The following is a 22,303-nucleotide window of genomic DNA, read 5'->3' as shown; positions in this document are numbered from 1 at the left end:
ATGAAGGGGAATTATGTCGATTGAAAATAAAGAAAATTAAACAAGGGTACAAGAGAACAAATGATCATAAAATAATTAACGTTCCATGATTATCGTGTAAATAGGTGGGTTGCTTCGATACCAACATTTTGGCTTCGGTACAATACAAGCCCTGGTACCTCTGTATCGATACTAAATATTTACACAGACAAGGTTAGTATTTTATTATATAACAGTATTAAGTTTAAGTACTGTGGCTAAACCTTTGAAACAGTATGTACACTATATTGCCAAAAGTATTCGCTCATCTGCCTTTAGATGCATATGAACTTAAGTGACATCCCATTCTTAATCCATAGGGTTTAATATGACGTCGGCCCACCCTTTGCAGCTATAACAGCTTCAACTCTTCTGGGAAGGCTTTCCACAAGGTTTAGGAGTGTGTTTATGGGAATTTTTGACCATTCTTCCAGAAGCGCATTTGTGAGGTCAGACACTGATGTTGGACGAGAAGGCCTGGCTCGCAGTCTTCGCTCTAATTCATCCCAAAGGTGCTCTATCGGGTTGAGGTCAGGACTCTGTGCAGGCCAGTCAAGTTCTTCCACACCAAACTCGCTCATCCATGTCTTTATGGACCTTGCTTTGTGCACTTGTGCGCAGTCATGTTGGAACAGGAAGGGGCCATCCCCAAACTGTTCCCACAAAGTTGGGAGCGTGGAATTGTCCAAAATCTCTTGGTATGCTGAAGCATTCAGATTTCCTTTCACTGGAACTAAGGGGCCAAGCCCAGCTCCTGAAAAACAACCCCACACCATAATCCCCCCTCCACCAAACTTCACAGTTGGCACAATGCAGTCAGACAAGTACCGTTCTCCTGGCAACCGCCAAACCCAGACTCGTCCATCAGATTGCCAGATGGAGAAGTGTGATTCGTCACTCCAGAGAATGCGTCTCCACTGCTCTAGAGTCCAGTGGCGGCGTGCTTTACACCACTGAATCCGACGCTTTGCATTGCACTTGGTGATGTATGGCTTGGATGCAGCTGCTCGGCCATGGAAACCCATCCTATCACAGTACCATGCTGGAATTCACTGAGCTCCTGAGAGCGGCCCATTATTTCACAAATGTTTGCAGAAGCAGTCTGCATGCCTAGGTGCTTCATTTTATACACCTGTGGCCATGGAAGTGATTGGAACACCTGAATTCAATTATTTGGATGGGTGAGCGAATACTTTTGGCAATATAGTGTATGTAATGTTTTGTGTACTGGACACGTTTACTTTCTTAATGTGCCTTACTGAACGCAAAGTTTTTCTTAAAAAAAAAAAAAAAAGATGAGTAAAAATTATTTTCTGTGGAAAGCAACATTATGCCACAAACACCATCTATAGAGTTTAACTTGTATTAACCTCTTAAACCCAGAGTGGCCTGGTACTATGCCGAGAGGGGGTGCTAATCACGGAAAAATAAATAAATAAGAGAATTACTCAACAACCACTTTCTTGATCTGCACAAAATAGCTGTTGTTTTTAAGCTTAGACTCTTATCTTTACAATGAAAATAGCTGATCTGACCAATTCTAAAATTCTGAGAAATTAGAACTGTTCCATTTAAATTAATTCGCAATTTCAGATCACAACAATCATATTAAGAACCAGTAAAAAAGATTAAAAAAAAGATCATATAGCCATGTGTTGTATATCTTTGGAAAGGTTTTGATTAGTAAAATATAATGAGCAAATTTGTTTCACTCACAGACCAAACTACAGTGAGTATTAGCTTGTGAAATCCATATGTAAAAACAAAAAACAACAACAAAAAAAACCAAAAAGATAAACAGCATTTCCGTCACATTTTGGTTTATTACTTCATGAAAAACAAACTGATGCAGAAAATGCATATCACAACTTACAGCTGGCGATTCTGAATCAAACAAGCCCACACTCGATGTAATATGGTGTGTAAATCCTGAAATATTACTCAAAGAGTGTCACAACAGCTATGGTGGCTATCGGCTGAGATATATATATATATTCAGATGTTTGTATTAATAGTTTTCAGTTATTCTATTTTAATGTTCAATAAAACACATTAATTATTGTTTGGAGAGGTTTTTGGACACTTTGACAAATAAAAGGACACAATAGCCTCCATGGTTCCATATGCTATATCTTTGGATTGCTTTGTCCTATCAACATTTTTTTTTCTTCCTGGTATAGATGACATGTTCAAGAACAACACCAAAGTTAATTTGATGACCTTCTGTACTTACTGTCTAAAAGGTATTATGTCAAACATGAATAATAACTGAAAAGTTTATTTTTAGCGCTCATTTTTTTTGTGTTTTGTCCGCAGTGTAATAGCATGAGAGTCTCTAAGCTTAATCCTAAAATATTTTCTTAAAATTTGGAAGGGTTTTCTATACATTGATGCCACGCAGTTGATCCTCTTTGCTACTGTATATATTCAGATTTATAAGCTCTTACTTTTGGGTATGCAATTTATGCATGGACTCCTAAAAAATGCTTCAGGGTGTAAGCCTGAAATATTCGTTGTAGGAATAAATATCTATGAAAAAGTCTCAAAGCAATCCTGGTTTGGTGGCAATGTCTACTCTGCTCTGTTCTCACTTCACTCTCAAAAGTTTGAACAAAACATCCAAATCTTTGCTGGTAAATGGTTCTATCGTCTACACTCTTAACACATTCACAATTTTGTTCCATTATTTAAAAGTGCCCAACATCAAACATCAAAATATTTTGTCTAGACTCACATTTTGATGTCCAGCCATCTCTTGTTGAGTGTGTTGTGGAAGTGAGTCTGTTGATATGCTTGACCCCCTTCCGATGATTTTATGTAGAAGTGAAAGTGTCCAATAACAGGGCGGTTACTGAGATTAAGCAAGTAGTATTCAGCTGGTCATGTGATACTAACATGGCTGCCCCTATTAGGTGCCCCTGCTCCATGTAGAATAAAAGAGCTTTTATAAGGTTACTGATATGACTGAACTCTTCATCTCACAAGAGTGTTCATGATTTTATACATATGTTTCAAAATTACTATTAATTTCTTTAGAAGCAAAACTTTTCAAATGCAGAAAAAATACTGAGTGCACCTTTAAAGGGCCCTTTTTGTTCCTACCAACACATATGTACATAACTGTATATATGGATACACTGATGACACAGGAGAATGTTCAAATAAGAATACAGTGTATTATATTCAACACAAGATTGTCCTCATTTATAATAACAAGAATACAAAACTGTCTTCGACAGAGATAAGCGTGTCAAATATTATAAGCATATTAATGTGATGAATTTCAAAATATCTCTCTGTAAAGCTTGAATTTGGCAGAGCCTCTGGGCAGATTTAGCCATCTGCTGTTAGAAGCTGACTGTGTCTTGTCTATGCATATTTATGAGAAGCCACTGATAATAATACAACAGAATTAAAAGAGTAAGAAAAATAGAAAGTTATGCCTTCTCAAGATGCAAAGTGGCCTACTTTGCTCAGTGTTCCAATGACAACATTTCCCATGATCCTCTCTCATATGCACCTCTGTATTAGGCTTTAATTGGGCAAAATATTGACATGCAAATCACAGAGGAGCAGGTTGACTAAGGACTTCCTGTCTCTGCCTCCTCTCTGTATGAAGGAAAACGTGCAACAGCACCTGCCCATGGCTGTCTCCACTGTGTTATTGCACCACATGCAATGCAATCTAATCTGCAGCTGTAGGCCCACTAACCTGCCTGTTAAATAATAAACACCACTGGACAGCAGCCTGCAAGGCCACGTATTATCTATGTATTGCTTTCTGTGTTTATTGCTCTGTGTGTTCATTATCTGCCTTCTCCTCTGGCAAAAAGAAGCCTGCTAAATTACTGTTTTCTTCATTTTGCTTATATTTTTCATCTTTTTTCATCTCTCCAAGTATGATTTCTTTTTTCTCTATTTTTCCTTTACTCTCTCTTTTTAATATAAAGTTAATATCTATGCAGGGAAGCATCTTGGTTACTTTCGTAACCTCCGTTCCCTGATGGAGGGAATGAGATGTTGTGTCGATGTAGTGACACTAAGGGTCACTCTTGGGAGCCCCAAACACCTCTGATCTTTGAGAAAAGGCCAATGGGAATTGGCGAGTGGAATTTGCATGCCACTCCCCCGGACATACGGGTATAAAAGGAGCTGGCTCGCAATCACTCATTCAGGTTTTGTGCTGAGGAGCTGAGACAAGGTCCCAGCCATTTCAGCGAGTAGTACAGCATTGTGGCAAGAGGGACACAACATCTTGTTCCCTCCATCAGGGAACGGAGGTTATGAAAGTAACCAAGACGTTCCCTATCTTTCACTCACTTGACAATGTGTCGATGTAGTGACACTAGGGGTCCCTATACAAAACACCACAATATGCTGAACTGTGTTACTTGGACTGCTGGTGCGAGACGGGCAGACCGCAGTGTGCCTCATAGTCAGCACACCTGGCCTTCACGTAACCTTCCCCAACACTCCTACGAGCGTCGAACGTTCCCCTGCACCTCGGGGACAAGTCGACTGCCCCAAAAAAATGGGGACAGGCTAGCCCAGCTGTGGCCTCTTCTCCTCTTTTTTCTCCCCAAAAAGAATGGAAATTGTTTACCGAATGGGGGCCATAAGTGTCCGCATTGGGGGGGTGTCACTCCCAAGGGGAAGACACCACAGAGACCACACCCTGCCTGAATCCTGGGCGTGATATGCCAAAGCGATGGCGTCAATGACCCAGTGGGTGATCCTCTGTTTGGAGACAGTTCTCCCTTTCCGCTGTCCTCCAAACAGACAAAGTGCTGCTCAGAGCGCCTAAAGCTCTGCGTGTAATCCAAATAGATGTGTAAAGCATGCACCGGACACAGCAACAACAAGGCTGGGTCTGCCTCCTCCTGGGGCAGCGCTTGCAGGTTCACCACCTGATCCCTAAACGGGGTCATGGGAAACTTGGGCACACAGCCCGGTCGAGGGGATGAGGTGCGGTCTGGGAGGGTTCATGCCTCTAAGGAACCTGATGATCAGGTCGTGCTTCCCTAGAGACTTACTGTGCACTGCATTATGGTGCGCCGCTATAGCGGCCACATACACCTTCAAGGTGGAAGGGGACAGCCGCCCCTCCAACCTCTCCTGCAGGAAGGAAAGCACAGACCCAACTGCACATCTCTAGGGGTCATCGCATCGGGAAGAACATCACTTAGTGAACAGATGCCACTTCAAGGCATACAGGAGCCTCGTAGAGGGTGCCCTAGCCTGAGTGATCATGTCATGTAGGCCACTTAGGACTTCCGCGTCCCATCCAGGGGCCAGACGTGGAGATTCCATAGGTCTGGTCGCGGGTGCCAGATGGTGCCCCGTCCCTGAGAAAGAAGGTCCTTCCTTAGGGGAATTCACCGGGGTGCTGTAGCGAGAAGCGTGAGGTCCGAGAACCAAACCTGGGTGGGCCAGTAGGGTGCTACTAGGATGACCTGCTCCTCATCCTCCCTGACCTTACACAGGGTCTGTGCAAGTAGGCTCACTGTGGGGAACACATACTTGCGTAGCCCCGGGGGCCAGCTGTGTGCCAATGCGTCTGTACCGAGGGGAGCCTCGGTCAGGGCATACCATAGCGGGCAGTGGGAGCATTCCCAGGAAGCGAACAGGTCTACCTGTGCTTGCCCAAATCAACTCAAAATCAGCTGGACCACCTGGGGGTGGAATCTCCACTCTCCCCTGAGCATGACCTGTTGTGACAGTGCATCTGCAGCAGTGTTGAGGTCACCTGGGATGTGAGTGGCTCGCAACGACTTGAGACGCTGCTGACTCCAGAGGAGGAGACGGCGGGCGAGTTGCGACATGCGACGAGAGCGCACGCCACCTTGGTGGTTGACGTACGCTACCGTCGCTGTGTTGTCCGTCCGGACCAACACATGCTTGCCCTGGATCAATGGCCAAAGCCTCCGCAGGGTGAGGAGTACTGCCAGCAATTCGAGGCATTTAATGTGCCAACGCAGTCGCGGGCCAGTCCAAGAGCTGGCGGCTGCATGCCTGTTGCATACGGCACCCCAGCCTAACTTAGAGGCGTCCGTCGTGATGATTACACGCCTGGAGACCTGCTCTAGGGGAACCCCTGCCCGTAGAAATGGCAGGTCCGAAGAGGCGACAGATCGGTGTGACGGCCACGCTATGTGTCCTGTGGCACCATGCCCATCTCAGGACTCAAGTTTGAAGCCAGTGCTGAAGCGATCTCATATGCATCAACCTGAGCGGTGTGGCCGTCGCTGAGGATGCCATATGCCCCAGGAGCCTCTAAAATTGCTTCAGTGGGACCGCTGTTCTCCGCCTGAATGAATTCAGGCAGTTCAGCACCAACTGCGTGTGCTCACTCGTGAGGCACACCATCATCGAGACTGAGTCTAACTCCAATCCGAGAAAAGAGATGCTCTGAACCGGGGAGAGCTTGCTCTTTTCCCAGCTGACCCAAAATTCCAGCCGGCTGAGGTGCCTGAGCACCAGGTCCCTGTGCGCACATAACAGATCCCGAGAGTGAGCTAGGATTAGTCAGTCGTCGAGACAGTTGAGGATGCGGATGCCCACTTCCCTTAGTGGGGCAAGGGCTGCCTCTGTGACTTTCGTGAAGATGCGAGGCGACAGGTACAGACCGAAGGGGAGGACCTTGTACTGGTATGCTCGGCCCTCGAAAGCAAACCGCAGGAAGGGTCTGTGTCGAGGTAAAACCAAGACGTGGAAGTACGCGTCCTTCAGGTCAACCGCCACGTACCAATCTTGATGCTGGACGCTCGCTAAAATGTATTTTGCGTCAGCATCTTGAACAGGAGTCTGTGCAAGGCCCAGTTCAGTACTCGCAGGTCCAAGATTGGCCACAACCCACGCCTTTCTTCAGTACGATGAAGTAGGGGTTGTAGAACCCCTTCTTCATCTCGGATTGAGGGACAGGCTCTATTGCGTTCTTCCACAGAAGGGTCGCGATCTCCGCACACAGGGCAGTGGAGTTCTTGCCCTTCACCGAGGTGAAGCGGACGTCGCTGAACCTGGGCGGGCACCTGGCGAACTGAATCGCATAGCCGAGTTGGATAGCCCGGGTCAGTGGGGGAGCTGAAAGATCGGGTTTGGGCAGTGAAAGGTGCCCGCCATGACCTCATCAGCTCGTCATGCACCTCCGGGAAGAAAGGGACCGGGGTAGGGCGCGGCCGTGAGCGGTGCTTTGGGCCTAGGAACTAATCATCAAGCAGTGAAGGTTCAGGGGAGAGTGGAGGATTCCACTCCAGCCCAACGCTTGCAGCTGCCCGGGCAAGCATGGCCATCAGCTCTGCGTCGGCCTGTGACTGGGTGACCATACACAAAGGTGGAAGCCCAGCCGAGTCCTCAGCATCAGACTGGATGAGCCCACCCTCCGATGCTGCAATCGACAGCTCATCCTCTTCTCTAGCCCCGAATGAGAACGTGAATTCGCCCTGAGACGAGCCGGTGGTCTCATACCAGAACTCGACTGGGGCACACGAGCGTGCTGGGGAATGGGAGGTCCGTGGGGGGTTTCCCGGCAGAGCTGCTCCCATTGGGGTCCCCAAATTGACCCCAGTGTTAACCGACACAGCCTCATACCCGTAGGTAGAAGGACTGAGGCGGGGAGCCGCTGGGGTGGCTTTCCCTGTTATGAAATTAAGACGCGACCACAACGTTGCCATAGTCATGTTCACACAGTGTGGACATGACCCATCCATGAACGCTGTCTCCGCATGGGCAGCACCCAAACACATAAGGCAGCGATCGTGGCCGTCAGAAATGGAGAGGTAATGACCGCAATCAGGAATTATACACAAACGGAAAGGCATCTTTTAAAAGATGCTCCCGTAAGTGCCACTCTTTTAGCTTTAAGAAAATATATTCTTTCAGGGGAAGAATATAATCTTTTAGTGTGCCGAAGCGCCCAGGGGTGTTCTCTGCACTGCACCGGTGCAGAGGGGGAGAAGCCGCTTAAATGCACTCTAAATCCAGCAGTTTGTAGGTGAATGAATTGGCGGAGGAATTCAGCTCAGTGAATACAACCGCTCGGCTCCAAAGAGAAAATCTGAATGAGTGGTTGCAAGCCAGCTCCTTTTATACCCGTATGTCCGGGGGAGTGGCATGCAAATTCCACTCGCCAATTTCCATTGGCCTTTTCTCAAAGATCAGAGGTGTTTGGGGCTCCCAAGAGTGACCCCTAGTGTCACTACATCAACACATGTAGTTGAGTGAGTGACAGATAGGGAACTTTAGTTGTTTATATAGATAAAAGGTATAATGTTTATCAACCATGGCGGGATACCTGTTGACCTCTATCTTGAACTTGTATAGCAATGCACTAGATAATATCTGTGTCCGATATAATATCTGAAAATATCTGAATATTCATTACAGTTATGTATAATAGTATGACTTGATCTTAATGACGTATGCAGCTCCTTTTCAAATTCATGTAAAATACTGTATAAGCTATAGAAGCTATAGCAAAACTGTTCTGCATCAATGAGACCTGATCCTTACAACTAACGTGTAACAACAGCACGATTCGGACAGGATTTGTTACAATTTGAGTTCCAATTAATGTAGAATGTCAGTGATTTCATGTTCTGATTTGAATGATCTCTGTTATTACTAAGCTTACTAAGGTGGGAGTCTATATTGTCTGGATGTGGGAATTACAGAAGGTCATACGGTATGCTCTGGATAGGTACATCATGAAATCCATTTAACTAAACAAGACTTATACATGTGATATTTGCATAACATCATCAGACTGATCTCATGGGGAAATCGGCAACAGGAGGTAAACATTTTTTGTCTGCCCAAACCCTAAAGATCTTTGCACACCAAAGGTGATGTGAATATGAGAGGCGAATCACCGACGAACTGCCCTTTCCCACAGAAAGCGAAGCGAATGTCAGCCGTTAGCACATTAACGCCTTTACATTAGGTGGTGCTAATCGACAAGCATTTTTACCACGGTACGGTAGGTGGCTCAACGCACCTTTGAGCTTGTCTGCCTTCCGACCTATCACCGGGTTAGAAGAAATAACCACTTGACAAGTTTCCAGAACAAACAAGACAAGCAAACGAGTTCTCAAGCGAGCAGATAAAAAAAAAAAAAAAAACATATTTATTTACAAGATGCAGCAACGATGACGAGTTTGCTGTTGATTTGCTCAATGAGAAAGAAAATTTTTGAGACACTTCACAAACTATTTCAGTTTGTTGATGCTCATTGACCCCATCCATGGGATTGACTTTACTTTGCTTAAATTAATTCACATTTACCATATAGTGTGCTGTTCATAATTGTTCATAATGTTGACAAATTATACATCTTTATAATATGTCAACATTATTAACACTTTTTTGACTAGACTATATATTATATGTGAACTAATTTAAGCAAAGTGAAATCAGTTCTTGGGGGAGGGGGCATGCACATCAACAGGTTAATGTCGGTGGTCAAAACAGATTTCTGTGCTTACTGTGCTTTAGTGACACCAGTTGCTCTGGTTTTGGATACTGCAGTGGCTTCTGACACATGATCTAAAGCTTATATGTGATTGGTCAGGGCATTTCATCGTGGAGTGAAAAATCGACACACCGTAAAAAAAAATTTGTTTTGTCGCTGCGAATGTCCGCTCCAGGTGAGAATAGCTCACTAGGAATCAATTGTTTCGATTCAAAATGTTGATTGTGGTGAGAAATTGCACAGAAAATTCATGTTTGGAGTGCAAAGGCCTTAACAGTGCTAAGACCCAAACAGCATTCTTTCACTTGTTTGCAAATTTAGTATCTCACCAGCAAGAGATAAAAAAGAATGACATCAAAGACATCGCACAGGCAATTTTTGGGGCATGGACATTTAGCACATGGTGACGCTGGTCCGGAATTTGGCACATTAGGTCCAAATTTGGTGAAAAAAAAACCTAACACAACAATTTTCTGTGTGATAATGTTGGAAAACTAGTCCTACCCCAATAGGGTTTATCACTTAATTTGTTGCATCATGTATTATTTTTCTCCAAATCTCAGCCCAACCAACCATCTGGACAAAAGACGAATTACAGAAGTAACTTCTTTGATTACTCATCACATGAATCTGGGGACTGAAGCTTTATGACAAGAAAGGAATCCTGAAATGACCCTTTTTCATCTCAACTCTTCATTGTGATCTTTGTTCTTCAGCTGTACATGATGTTGGTGTGGGGTTTGAAAAGAAGGACTCTTAGAACAAGTTCTTTCAGATGCAATCAAACGGCAGCTCTTGCTAATAAGCCCGTCAGAGAGTGGCAATCATCGTTTGATTTCTGACGTGTATCAAAAGCCCTGGCAGGTTTCCTCCAGGCAGGCACTCAGCCCTTTTCTCCCTGGCCAAGAGACGATCACTCTTCATGTGAAGTGAATCAAAATCAGAATCAGAATGAGCTTTATTGCCAAGTATGCTTACACATACAAGGAATTTGTCTTGGTGACAGGAGCTTCCAGTACATAACAATACAAAAACAGCAACAAGACTTTTAAAAAATAATTAAAATTGAATAAAAAATAGATAAATATTGAAAAGAAAAAAGTATCTATAGAATACACAATAGACTTATATATATACACACACACACACACATACACATACGTAGTGCAAATCTAAATACAAATTGGTTATGTCCAGTGCAAGGGAATGTAATGGCAGAAGAGGTAGGATGTGTTGGATAATATAAAAAGACTAAGCTGTGTATTGCACATTAATTATTGCTCAAAGGGACAGTTTTAACTGTTCATGAGATGTTTAGCCTGGGGGAAAAAACTGTTCCTGTGCCTGACAGTTCTGGTGCTCAGAGCTCTGAAGCATCGGCCAGAAGGCAACAGTTCAAAAAGGTAGTGGGCAGGGTGAGTGGGGTCCAGAGTGATTTTCCAGCCTTTTTCCTCACTCTGGAAGTGTATAGTTCTTGAAGGGGAGGCAGGGGGCAACCAATAATCCTCTCAGCAGTCTGAACTGTCCTTTGTAGTCTTCTGATGTCTGATTTTGTAGCTGAAACAAACCAGACAGTTATTGAAGTGCAGAGGACAGACTCTGCTGAACTGTATCAGCAGTGCCTGTGGCAGGTTGAACTTCCTCAACTGGCGAAGGAAGAACAACCTCTGCTGGGCCTTTTTCGCAATGGAGTCAATGTGGGTCTCCCACTTCAGGTCCTGTGAGATGGTAGTGCTCAGGATCCTGAATGACTCCACTGCTGCCACAGTGCTGTTTAGAATGGTGAGGGGGGACAGTGTTGGGGTGTTCCTCCTAAAGTCCACTATCATCTCCACTGTTTTGAGCGTGTTCAGCTCCAGGTTGTTTTGACTGCACCAGACACCCAGCTGTTCAACCTCCCTTCTGTATGCAGACTCATCATTATCTCGGATGAGGCTGATGACAGTGGTGTCGTCTGCAAACCTCAGGAGCTTGACAGAGGGGTCCTTGGAGATGCAGTCATTGGTGTAGATGGAGAAGAGTAGTGGGGAGAGCACACATCCCTGGAGGGCACCAGTGCTGATTGTACAGGTGCTAGAAGTGAGTTTCCCCTGTCTCACAAGCTGCTGCCTGTCTGTCAGAAACCTGGTAATCCACTGACAGATAGACGTGGGAACACAGAGTTGGCGTAATTTAGTCTGGAGAATAGCTGGGATGATGGTGTTGAAAGCTGAACTGAAGTCCACAAAAAGGATCCTTGCATATGTCCCTGGGCTGTCCAGATGTTGCAGGATAAGATGCAATCCCATGTTGACTGCATCATCCACAGACCTGTTTGCTTGATAAGCAAATTAAAGGGGATCTAGAAAGGGTCCAGTGATGTCCTTCAGGTGGGCCAACACCAGTCTCTCAAATGACTTCATGACCACAGACATCAGGGTGACAGGTCTGTAGTCATTAAGTCCTGTGATTTTTGGTTTCTTTGGGATGGGGATGATAGTGGAACATTTGAAACAGCATGGGACTTCACACTGCTCCAGTGATCTATTGAAGATCTGTGTGAAGATGGGGGCCAGCTGCCAGAATGGCAATCATGTCCAGTTCTCTACGTGATTCACAGAGGGTAGTGCAATATTACAGGCCTTAGGAGTAAGAGAACACATGAAAGAAAAAGGACAAGAAAGTGTAGGGGGCAAGATGAGAGAGCTTGTTCAGTGCTAGCAATATGTATATAGTCCCTGAATGGAACTTAATGAGTGGTCTTTTTCTTTCCCTTGTTTCTTTACGTGTTTCTGTTGGAGAGAGCAGAATAATAGAAAGGGGATGCAACCGCTATGCAACATCCCAGAGCACCTCAACGAGTCACATCTGTCATCCACAAAAGTGATGTTAGACTGAGAGGGTTATACCCTTATTTCAACTTCTGTATCGATTCCATCACACCCCCATGAGACTGCTAGGTTCCTTTGTCATGCATCAGGGAGACAAATTAACTTTTTACTGTCAGGAAAGAAAAGAGATGTGCAATTCTACCTGACGCTGTCATTTCCCTACAATTCATGGTGCAAGCTGATCCTCAGAGTTGCATCAAGACACACCAACACTCTTCATTTTAAAGAAAAGTATGTGATTTCTGCACCACTACCATCACCCAATGGAATTCCAAGACTGTTTTCAAACTGCTTTCCCAAATGCTCCACCCAGTCAGGATGCTCAAAGCAAAGTCTGAAAGCACCTCAGAACCACCGGAGTAACTGTTTACTGTTAAATCAACAAAAACTACACCCTAAACCTTAAACCTACCCGAAAAAAACAAAACAAATGTAAGATGAAAAACGCAATTGCTGAAGCAAAAAACATTTTGTGGTGCTTCACTTGCATTGCAAGTTCAACATTCAATCAGTTTAGCTACCATGCAATTTGATTGCATTTGAACAAGCCTATAGATTTAGTTGGTTATGTAATGCAAACATTAAAAATGTATTGCCTAAAGTACAAAAGTCAAAAATCCCCCCCTGCTTTGAAACGTGTGGTGCAGCTTACCATGAGGACATCGACTACTTCAGAAAGTACAATTCTATTGTGTGTTCCACCACCTCTTTATTGACAATCAAACCTCATATGCCTTTACAGAGGGAAGCATTGATTGCCAGCAACAGAGACACTCACAAGCAAAGACAGTGCATAAGAGTGGCTTTGACATTAAATGGCACACAGGAAAATGGTGTGAGAGAGAAAAGTAGAGAACTAGTTCTCTGAAAATAGATGCCTGAGGGACAGGGTGAATCGATCTATCTGGACAAGCGAAACTGTTCAAATTCACCCTATCCAACAATGTCTAACTAATAGGATCTCAGCAAACTGCTTTGCTGGAAGCAGGAACTGCTTGTCTCCAAGGACACGGACTTGTCTTTGAAATCCAAGTGAATGGTGAGTGGAAATGTAAAGATGGCCTCAAAGACTGCACTGCACAGTGGTTAAAGTTCAGTCAGGACAAATTTGGTTTCAAGCTGGTCGGTGTTTTCCACAAAAAATTCACAAAATGAACCACGAAATATTCATTGAAGCATCATTTTAAATTGAGTTGTTGGTTGGATAAGAGTAAAAATTTGTCATCAAGAAACAAAGCAACCACAGACGGGGGCAACACAATACTGTGTTTTTTAGGAAATAGCATATTGATGAAAGTTTATTTGGTACACATCACATTATTTCCAAATAAATATTAAATGAGAGCATATACAAAAGAAACTTTTCACATTATTTCAGTTAAGGAAATTCATGCTAATCCACTAAAATTATAGAAACAGGATTAGGATTAGGGATGGGGTCTAAGGCTCAAAGCCAAGATTTTGTATTAAATCTAAAACTGAGAAAAAGGTTAAGATTAATGCTAACAAATGTAAAAGTAGACATTAAGCATTTACTATACAGATATCCTATGGAGAACCTTTTCTGAGTACCCATTTATTTGGCACAAAAGCCTCATTTGAAGCACCATATATGGCACGAAAAGAAGTGTTTACTCAGACTTACAGCAACATAAATGTCCTTACACAGAAATCACAGGAAACCATCTATCATACTCTCGAAAGTTGATTGCTTAAGCTGCCTCTTCACTGCTTCCAACAAATGACAGGTGGAAGTCAGTACATTTTTTTCTCTAATGGAGAGTCACACAGGCAAGGACAGATTAAGACCTGAGAGGCCCATGGGCCGGTACACCATGGAGGCCCCCATGACATGACTACGTTCACCTTTTTGCGCTACAGGATGCTTGGCAGATTTGGTTGGATTTTTCAAATAGACAGAAGAAAAGTTTGGAGCAATGTCTTACATGGCCAATTATATGTACTTTTTAAATTATGAACCGATCCAAAATCATGCGTTATTAATAGGGATGTGCACGGTATTCAAATACCAAAATCACTATTCGGTTATTCTGCACGTGTATAGAGGTCTTCAACCCGATCAGAGTCCGACAGTACCCAACAAACCATTATGTTTTGGGCCAGGTTCAGGTCAGTTTTTCAAGCAGGCTATAGGGTGAGTTATGGGCTGTTCACACCTGTGTCTGCGCTGTTTTTAAATAGTTTTTCTATGTAAACACGCACTGGACGGACGTCTTTGATCGTTGTGCCGCACCACAACTCACGACAGTACATTTTTTCATATACTACATTAAGTTTAAAAGAACTTAAATATTTATAAACGCATCTCAAGACACCTGTGTTCTGTTTCATCATTTGTTGCGCTGCATCAGCGCTGGTGTCACACATCGACATTATGATGAATTCAGGTTGCAAAGAGGACTTAATGTGGCTGTTACACATGATTCCAGATTGTTTTCACTTGGCAAAGTTTCAGTACTTGATAAATGGTGAGCCAATGTTTTTTCCCCCTTTTGCTCTGGTGTGCAGACAATAATTACACAAGTTTTGCTAAATCATTTCAAATCAAAGCATCCCAAAGAGGTTTAATAAGCATAGTGTGCGCTGCCTCATAGAAAGTGAACCTGTCTGGGCAGAATTACGCATTTTCCATTGATTAAGAATAGGCCTACTATGTTGCAGGCAGTGACAGAGATTATTTTTGTTCAAATTTAATATGATTTTATTATTTGAAGATCTATGTATTGTGCTATTTAGGTTCATAGCTCACTGTGCACTTTATTCCCTGCTAATCAGAGATTGTGTTTGACGCATCCATGACAATAAACGTTCTTTATTCCCGAGTCCAGACAAATAATAGAATAACTGTTCGTGAACTCTCGTGATTAACCAAATATTACAAAAGGTTACCGTGCACATATTTAGGGTATTAAGGCATCTTTCACTTTATCATTAAACATTAAATGCATGCATAACTTAAACATTTTAAAGTCATCCATACTTTTGCATGAATTCTGTCACTTATATCAAATCAAAACCATCAGTTTTGTACACAGCAAGGGTAAACTGCACCTTATCTTTGTGTTTGAAAGCATTTTGTAAATCAAAGGCTGTTCTCTGTAGTCCTTCAAATAAACGTGCTGCATCTGTGAGATGCAGATTCCTTGAGCACACACTTGAGTGTCTGTGTTCGCGCTGCTGTCGTCCAGCATGCATTCTGCTGAATAAATAGTATTTCACATAAGGCTGACATTTACATGGATTTATAATATATATCTCAAAATAAATAAAGAATTTATTTAGAGCTCGGGGCCCTTTGGGTTTAGAGGCCCCTGTGCAACGGCCCAGTCGGTCCAGTGGTTAATCCGTCCTTGCACACAGGGGCTGTGTGGAGTTCCGACAATCTGCAAATACGCAATTTTTGGATCCGATTTGAGCTTCCAATGCAATTAAATATTTCAACTTGTGCGACTAGGCTGTATGCAACCGGCCGACCTAATGGGATGTATTCCATTCAAAACTTTGAGTGAAAAGTGAGAAAAAACATTATGGAATTTGTATGGTCGAGAAGTGTGCTTTTGTCCTAAACTTTATTCTAAATGCTTGCTACTGCAGCAGATTGGATGGTTATGAATGTAGAAATCAGAAATGATCATTTACATTGCAAATATATTTGTGTATATAGATATCTGTATATAGACTCACTTAGCACTTTATTAGGAACACTATAGTCCTAATAAAGTACCTGATGTGGTCCTCTGCTATTGTAACCCATCCACCTCAAGGTACAACATGTACATTCTGAGATGCTATTCTGCTCACTACAATTGTACAAAGTGGTTATCTGAGTTACTGTAGCTTTTCTGTCAGCTCGAACCCGTTTGGCCATTCTCCATTGACCTCTCTCATCAACAAGGCATTTCCGTCTCGCTAGTCGGATATCAAAAGGGATGTGACATCAAAGGTACAGCTTGGGCCATTTTCAGGGCATGAACATTTACTGCAAGGTGGCGCTTCTCCGGAATTCTGTGGAATTACTATAAAAACTGTTTAATTTTACTTGTTTAAATATATATATATATATATATATATATATGTACTTGTACAAACATATATAATATAGAAGAATCACTTAAAATTAAGAATGCGGCCCTCGAGCTGTCCAAAGTTGAGTAGCCCGATCTACAAGTTAAGACATCCAGTGACATGAAAATTGGTGGGTTAGTGTGACTCAAATCCTTTAAAACGATATGAGATTGTGAGCTGTATAGCGCCCCTTGACCAGCCTTGAGCTTCAGTGAAGCTACATGCTGCCTTTCTTTCTGACGTCTTGATGGCCCAATTATTGTAGCTCTGGGTTGGATCAATGGAAGTTCTGTCAGCCCAGGCTGCTGACACAATAGGAGGTGGGAAGGTGTCACAAGATGCTCTGAATCCCCTTTGAAAGCAAGCGTGGTAAGTTTTGATAGCAAGACAGTCCATCTTAGGAGTGGCATGTGTGACTAAATCCTGTCCAGAGTGGCAATCGCGCTCCATTGTCCAGTGGTGAGAACATCATCTCTTTCAGATGCTGTGGCCTCATCATTAGAGGAGTAACACTTACTATGGCTTAGAGGTGTCAAGGTAAAGGAAAAATGCTTGCTTTCTTGATCCTACATGAATATAGGCATATTAAAGGAATAATACACTAAATGAAAATTCTTTAATATTTTACTCAACATGGTACATTTGATAATGCTGGAGTGTGAATGAGATAGCAGAGGGGATGATTATCAGTGTATAATGATTTACATTTTTGTTCATTCCACACAAAATTATCATATGGGTTTAGAACACTTGGATTATAGTGCACAAGTTGTACATGCTACAATGATCCCATTATGGTGCTGTTTTGTCATTATTTTGGAGCTCAGTAGGATCCTTCCTTTTCACTTTCATGGAAATGCCCATGTTGGAGATTCTGAAAAACTTCACCTTCTGTGTTCCACGGAAGAAAAATAAGTCATAAATGTTTGGAATGACATGAGGGGCAGTAAATGATGACAGAATATTAATTTAGTTGGTGAACTTCTGTAATCCTTATAGGGTTAGAAAAACAAAATGGCAAATTGTCATTGATGTCATCAATACATTTGTCACTATTATGGCCATCAGCAGCAACTGTACCAAAGCACATTTTTTATATTTATGAATGATGACACAAAAAACAACTTATCTTTGAGGACAGAAGCAAACTGGTCTGTCTGGAAGAGAAATGTTGGAATTTATATGTACATGACTTTGTTCTGAATACAGTCGTATAATCCTATCGTGCATATGAGTCTACTGACTCAAATTGGACTGGAAATAAGACTTTCCGGTCATATAGAGGTTACATTTAAAAATAAAATAGTGGCAAGCTCTAGCATGTGAATATGTGATCATAATGCAGCCACAGGAGCACTGTATATTTTGGTTTGCACTGTAAACTGTCTGCTCATCCAATACCCCAGCCAGCATCTCCACCAACCTGGCGATGTTCCTGGACTCTGCTGGATTAGAGCATCATATGGAAGTATGGTTCCCCAATCCACGAACAGAGAGACTCAGGGAGCTAATCCAAATTGACTTGCACCTGTTCAGATTCTATTACGTCTGTTGATTGGACTTCAGATGGCATGGCAGCTTTACACTGATGAGAAGTGAGGTTGGCTGACTCAGTGGAAGGACCATTCTTTGAAATTTAGGTTTGGGTTAACAAAATATCTTCTCCCAGAGGATAATGAGGGTGTTTTCACACCTGGCTCATTTGGAGCATTTGTTTCGGAACCTGGTGCATTTTCTCCCTTGGCTTGTTTCGTTTAGGCATATATGAACACAGCAATCGCACTCGGATCTGCACCAAAACATTTGGTCCGAGACCACCTGAATGAGGTGGTCTCAGACCAGTTGCAAACGAACTCTGCTTGAGGTGAGATTGCAAACCGACCCAACGGACCAAAGATTTAAATAAAATCCCTATAACAACCATGAACATAACTGAGGGATCTTTGGAGAAGACATCTGTACATCAACACTTACTATATTAGATATAATTGCACGTTTAAAATAGGAGTCATTAGTACTGAGGTAATATTAGTACAATTGTTTCTCTCTTTTGGATAGTGGCAGAACACAGGTAGGATGGCGTTAGCAACTTTTTGACAAATAAAAAACATTTTTATGCAGATTTACTCAGCTGTTTGTGTGTGTGTGCTTGTGTGTATGTGGGAGAGAGAGCGAGATCTGAGAACAGGCTTGTTTCAATGGAGAAATTATGCAAAAGCAACTAATGACAGATAAAAATAACCATGATGGATACTTTAAAAAGTGATGGATAATTTTATTTGGAGCACAACCTCTAACTGGCGACGCTTGAAAATTCTCAGAAATGTTTAATGGTTGACACATTTTTTACAGTCATATAATTTTAACTGGTATATCAATGGATGAGCTTAATCCTGGAACAGAGAACAAACATAGTGACCAATAAGGGGACAGCTTGCTCACATGTGACTTTTATTGACATAGTTTTGGTCCGTTTTGATAGGGTGCCTTGTGAAAGCAAACAAAACCAAGAAGAGAACATTGTAACAATTTAGTCCCTGTTTCGGAACAAAGCAAATGTTCTACAGGTCTGAAAACGCCCTGAAACTTTCCACGGTCTGATAATCCAAGATCATTAGCTGATTTTTACCCATGTTTAGCAAGTTCTCAAATATAGACAATCCATACTGTTTAACAAGGACCAACCTGGTCTCATGACAGTTCATAATAATTAAAATGAGATGGCAGAATCATAAGAAATCCAAAAAGTTGGCTCATACAAAATGTACAAGTTTTACTCTGACAGAAAAATGAACAAACCAATGCTGTGACGAGGAGGAGGGCGGGGCTGGGACGTGACTGTTTACGCCTGGACCCCAGTCGGGCTAATTACTGATAGTGGCACCTGGTGGCTGAGGCTGGCATCACATGCTAATTGTTAGCTAGCAAGCAAAAACAAAAAAAATAAAATGTATGTGTTGGCTCTTGAGAAAAAAAAAAAAATTGAGAGAGAAAAAAATATTGAGAGAGAGAAAAATATTTTGAGAATTTTTGAGAGAAAAAATTATTTTTGAAACAAAACAATCTTTTTGAGATTTTATTTTATTTTTATTTATTTTTTGGTAAAGAAAAAAAAATTGAGGGAAAAAAAGATTTTGTAAAGAAAATAAATTGAGAGGAAAAAAAAATTGTAGAGAGAAAAAATTTGAGTGAAAAAAAATTTAGGACATATGCTAAGAAAGGCACAAAGACACCAAAAAAAAAAAAAAAGTTCACCCAGTGAAACAGTGCAGTTCAGGGCTTCCGTAGTAACGTCTCAAAAACATGAATAACAAACACTCCTGGAAACATCATAAACAATGTGATGAAAAAAAAAAAAAAAAAATTATATATAATTATTATTATTATTATTATTATTATTTATTTTTTTTTTGCTTGTTTATTAGGTGCTACTAGTTACAAATCAAAAAGGGAAATGGAAAATGCATAAAACAGTCACGTGGGGGTCTCAGAAGTTAAAGTTTAGTTTTTAAACCAGAAGAATGAAACCATTTTCACTGTAACAATAAACATAATGAGTGCTAATGATGATTTTCAATGATGTGCAACCTGTCCATATCTGTTAACATGTCAATACACTCCTTGTCTTCACATACAAATTTGGCAAATAGGAACTATGTATGTAGGGTGTTTTTTTTTATTATTTATTTATTTTTTATCCTCTTTTCTCCCAGTTTGGAATGCCCAATTCCCACTACTTTGTAGGTCCTCATGGTGGCGCGGTTATTCACCTCAATCCGGGTGGCTGAGGACAAGTCTCAGTTGCCTCCGCTTCTAAGACCGTCAATCCGTGCATCTTATCACGTGGCTCACTGTGCATGACACAGCAGAGACTCACAGCACGTGGAGACTCATGCTATTCTCCACGATCTACGCGCAACTTACCACGTGCCCATTGAGAGCAAGAACCCCTAATCACGACCACGAGGAGGTTACCCCATGTGACTCTACCCTCCCTAGCAACCGGGCCAATTTGGTTGCTTAGGAGACCTGGCTGGAGTCACTCAGCACACCCTGGAACTTGTGACTCCAGGGGTGGTAGTCAATGTCAATATTTGCTGAGCTAATCAGGCACCTATATGTAGGTTTTTTGACATGTATTTTGTTGGTGGACAGATAAAGTCATCTTGTGAATAAAATGGCATGTTTATTCTGGTCAGTATTTGTGCAGCATAGCAGAAAGCAAAAAGTGTTACAGCTGCATTCCGTCTGCCCTACACAATTCACACATAGATTTTACATGAATGCTACATGTATCATTTAGTTTGTTTTGGTCAGAACATAGTTTATTCAGATTGATTAGTGGAAATTTTATTAAAGTGCAACAGTGTGAGGAAGTAAATGTACATAACTTTTTCTGTGTTGTGCTGACAGCTAAATGCAATACCATTTTTTCATTTGTTCTGTTATTTATTCACAGGCCAAGCTAAAACTTAATGCATAATTCAGTCACCTTCAATGTATTTCTCTAAATACAAAAATTATGAAATAATTTGTGACTGTAGAGATTTTAGAGACAACAGCAGCAACAACAACAACAACAGCGAAACAAAACACAGCACTTTGAAAAATAAATAACTAAACTTTTGTGTCTTTGCATGGAATACACATATGCATTCATTTAATAGAAACATGAAAATATTTAGCCATTTAGTCATCATGTCACTATGCCAGACAACAGGGCCCCATGTTGTTTGTATTATAACAAATCTTACTCAAGTAATTGTAACAATATTGGGTCTTTTATGTTTTGCTTGTTCATGTGTAGCTTTTATTTTGAAGTTGTGGTGTCTTGTTCTTGTGTTGTCTTGCTTCCTGTTCTTACCCTGGCCTGATTGTGTCCACCTATGTCATTATTGTCAGTGAAGGGATGGGATGGGCAATACCACTTATTTTCTTTTCAATCCGACACCAATAATTTCAAGTCCAATATCGTCAATACCAATACCGATATTGATTTTTCTTTTGCGATTTCTTGGGATAAAATGGGTAATTAAAAATATAATTTTTAGTAATAATTCAAGTCATTATATTATATATATTTTCATGTGTGAACCTAAACAGAAAATTATTAGACTTCTGTTTCATTTACCCTTACAAAAATTAACCATGGTTTCACTACAGTAACTATAGTTTAACCATGGGATTTAGTTAAAACATAGTTACCACACAATTAACCATGGTCACTACTACAATCTTACTGTACTGTAGTAAAACCATGGTTTTCATGTGTTTTCTATGCAATCGCTCTCAGGGACTGATGCACCTTTATTTCAATTAATAATTTTCCCCAAGGCAGTCTTTTGTTATCTCAGATAACCCTGCAAAGATACTGTAATGAACCCATAGCTGGAGGCAGATTAGAATCCATGTTGTAGAGGTTTATTGTCAAAGACAATCAACAGTCAATCAATCCAAGGAGACAGGCAAAATACGTAACCAAAGTCCAGGCAAGGTTCTAAACACAGCAAGGCAGGCAAACAGCAAACAAAATCCAAATGAATAGACAAAGTGTTAAATCCAACAAACAGGCTAAAGGGTCAATACACTAGTAACAGTCTTAGGCAAAAGAGAACGCTTGGTAAGGCAGTTGAACTGGCAATACTTCACAATGTGCTCAGTGAAGCACATGGCTTATAAAGCTACAAACAGGAAGTGAGAATACAAACAGGAAGTGCCACTAAAACTCAGGTGACAGCTCCCTCTGGTGGAGGGATGAACTGTTCATGGGCTGAGGTATTACAGATACTTGTTGTGTTTGTTCACTTAAAGCTGAAGTATGTAACTTTTTCAGTGTTAAAATACTTTCTCCTATCACAGCTTA

General features: G+C 41.7%; 1 protein-coding gene across 2 annotated transcripts in view; it reads left to right on the top strand.

Annotated features, from left to right (window-relative positions):
- The first annotated feature begins 304 nt into the window (after nucleotides 1-304).
- Nucleotides 305-22,303, top strand: part of LOC127412684 (uncharacterized) — a 189,629-nt gene continuing 167,630 nt past the window's right edge. Inside the window, exon 1 of one of the 2 annotated variants that reach the window (XM_051649257.1) lies at nucleotides 305-530. In XM_051649257.1, coding sequence (XP_051505217.1) covers nucleotides 427-530 — 104 coding nt within the window. In that variant the 5' untranslated portion in view covers nucleotides 305-426. The remainder of the gene's footprint in view (nucleotides 531-22,303) is intronic. The other variant, XM_051649258.1, reaches the window with a different exon arrangement.

The sequence above is a fragment of the Myxocyprinus asiaticus genome, chromosome 22 (genome assembly GCF_019703515.2).
Source record: "Myxocyprinus asiaticus isolate MX2 ecotype Aquarium Trade chromosome 22, UBuf_Myxa_2, whole genome shotgun sequence".
In the NCBI taxonomy this organism is placed as follows: Eukaryota; Metazoa; Chordata; class Actinopteri; order Cypriniformes; family Catostomidae; genus Myxocyprinus; species Myxocyprinus asiaticus.
The sequence above is the reverse complement of the archived record's forward strand: the minus strand, read 5'-3'. Positions and strand labels throughout refer to the sequence as shown.